This window comes from Egretta garzetta, unplaced genomic scaffold (genome assembly GCF_000687185.1).
Source record: "Egretta garzetta isolate BGI_Z169 unplaced genomic scaffold, ASM68718v1 scaffold101, whole genome shotgun sequence".
In the NCBI taxonomy this organism is placed as follows: Eukaryota; Metazoa; Chordata; class Aves; order Pelecaniformes; family Ardeidae; genus Egretta; species Egretta garzetta.
The window spans coordinates 1,887,963-1,889,612 of NW_009258666.1; the positions used below are offsets into that span (position 1 = coordinate 1,887,963).

At 41.6% G+C, this 1,650-nt stretch overlaps 1 protein-coding gene across 1 annotated transcript in view; it reads right to left on the reverse strand.

The window, feature by feature from the left end:
* Positions 1–284: 284 nt before the first annotated feature.
* Positions 285–1,650, reverse strand: part of LOC118453346 — an 8,846-nt gene continuing 7,480 nt past the window's right edge. The window contains exon 5 of the mRNA XM_035903981.1: positions 285–569. Within this exon, the coding sequence (XP_035759874.1) occupies positions 479–569 (91 nt within the window). The 3' untranslated portion in view covers positions 285–478. The remainder of the gene's footprint in view (positions 570–1,650) is intronic.

The following is a 1,650-nucleotide window of genomic DNA, read 5'->3' on the forward strand; positions in this document are numbered from 1 at the left end:
CCTTAATGTTATTCAAAGGGACCCCAATCACTGCAGGAGATTTAATGCCAAGGTTTAAGTCCAAGCTTTAAAAAAAGCTTTTCCACTTCAAAGCACATTTTCCAGTTTCCATTATTGAAATATTTCATCCTCACATCCAACGTGCAATCTTGCCTCTTGAACACCAACTACATGTTACTTACTCTACGAGGAGGTTGTTTTCAGTTCAAAGGATAATGCTGATGCAAAACATAGAAGTTACCTATACAAAACAGACCACATTTAAGTTGGACTTCAAACACAGTTCCAAATGTTTCTAAAACACAGGAACTTCCACCGACCTTATTAAAAACAGATCATAAAACAACTTATGAAAATACAAACCACTCAAAACCAGAACAACGAAGAACAACTCTGAATGCAGAACAAGAACCAGCACAGTCCCTCAGCAGCAAAATCAGACATTAGAAAAGGCTGTGACAGGGCTACGCTGAAGTGGTCAGGAAATGATGGTGTTTGGCCAAGTTCTTGCTACCCGCTGTGTAAGGCTGTACTTTTGGGTGGGTTTCTTGGTGGACCTTGGGTAATTTCTGCAAAAAGTAAGTAAAATAGTTAAAACAAACACAAAAGCAGCATATGTATGAGAGACTGAAACAGCATCTTCTCTGAAAACACCTTCCCCATTCCTTGGGGCTTGCAGCTGGTACCTAATTTTCTTGTTACAAGGGAAACCACATTCCAAGGCTGCACCTTGATAAGTAACAATATGAAAGTTTAAAGACTGTCATTTCAGGAACACTGCTTTGTGTTTTGTCACCTTCTTTGCAATGCTCTTTCTCCTTGGCCCAGCAGAGAAGGCTGAGAGCTCCATTACACAGCAGGTTAAACAAGAGGTAAATTTTCCTCACAAAGTGCGATGCTCACATTAAATACTCTCATTTGCTACATCTAAGCACGTTCTGAAATAACAAGACAAAATCCCACAAACTTTAAGCAGTCTTATAGGAGCAAGATTAAGAAACAAATTACATTTCAATAAGCTTGGTTATCTCCAGGCCTCAGAGTGTTACAAAGCTTTTTCTGTATTAGAGGCTGCTTTGCCCCTTCTGCATTTTGAAAAAAGCCAACTGCTATCTTATTTTTTTCTTATTTGCGCGCAGGCATCAGCATTACTCAGGAAAAAGCATTTATAAAACTGCAGACCCATCTGAAGAACAAATGACCACAAGGGTCAGTCCTGCAAAACCACTATCAAAACAGTTGGTCTGGAGAAGGAGGATCTGGCTGGCATTGGGTCATTGCATCCACAACATGGAGAGTTTAATTTCTACAGCAGCTCCACAGCAAGAGCAGCCAGTGACTAGAAAGGTCTCTCAAGCCAGCAAAGCAACTTGTTCATGCCAACAGCTGGGGAGAGATGCCTGTGTTACACTCAACGTAGATTTATCGTAACATTCAGAAAAGCTGTGTTGTGACTGGATCATACAGGCTGCTCCCAAGAGGTCTTTAAGGTTACATGGGTGACAGAGCACCAAACTTTTACTCATCGCTCGAGCGCTCCAGTACTACTGATCTGACAGCCAGTGCTATCTGTGCACACAGAACAAGCCCCTCTATTCAAAAGAGCAGATCTGAAGGCCTTGCCTAGGGAATCCTCTCCAAGAGATGGTT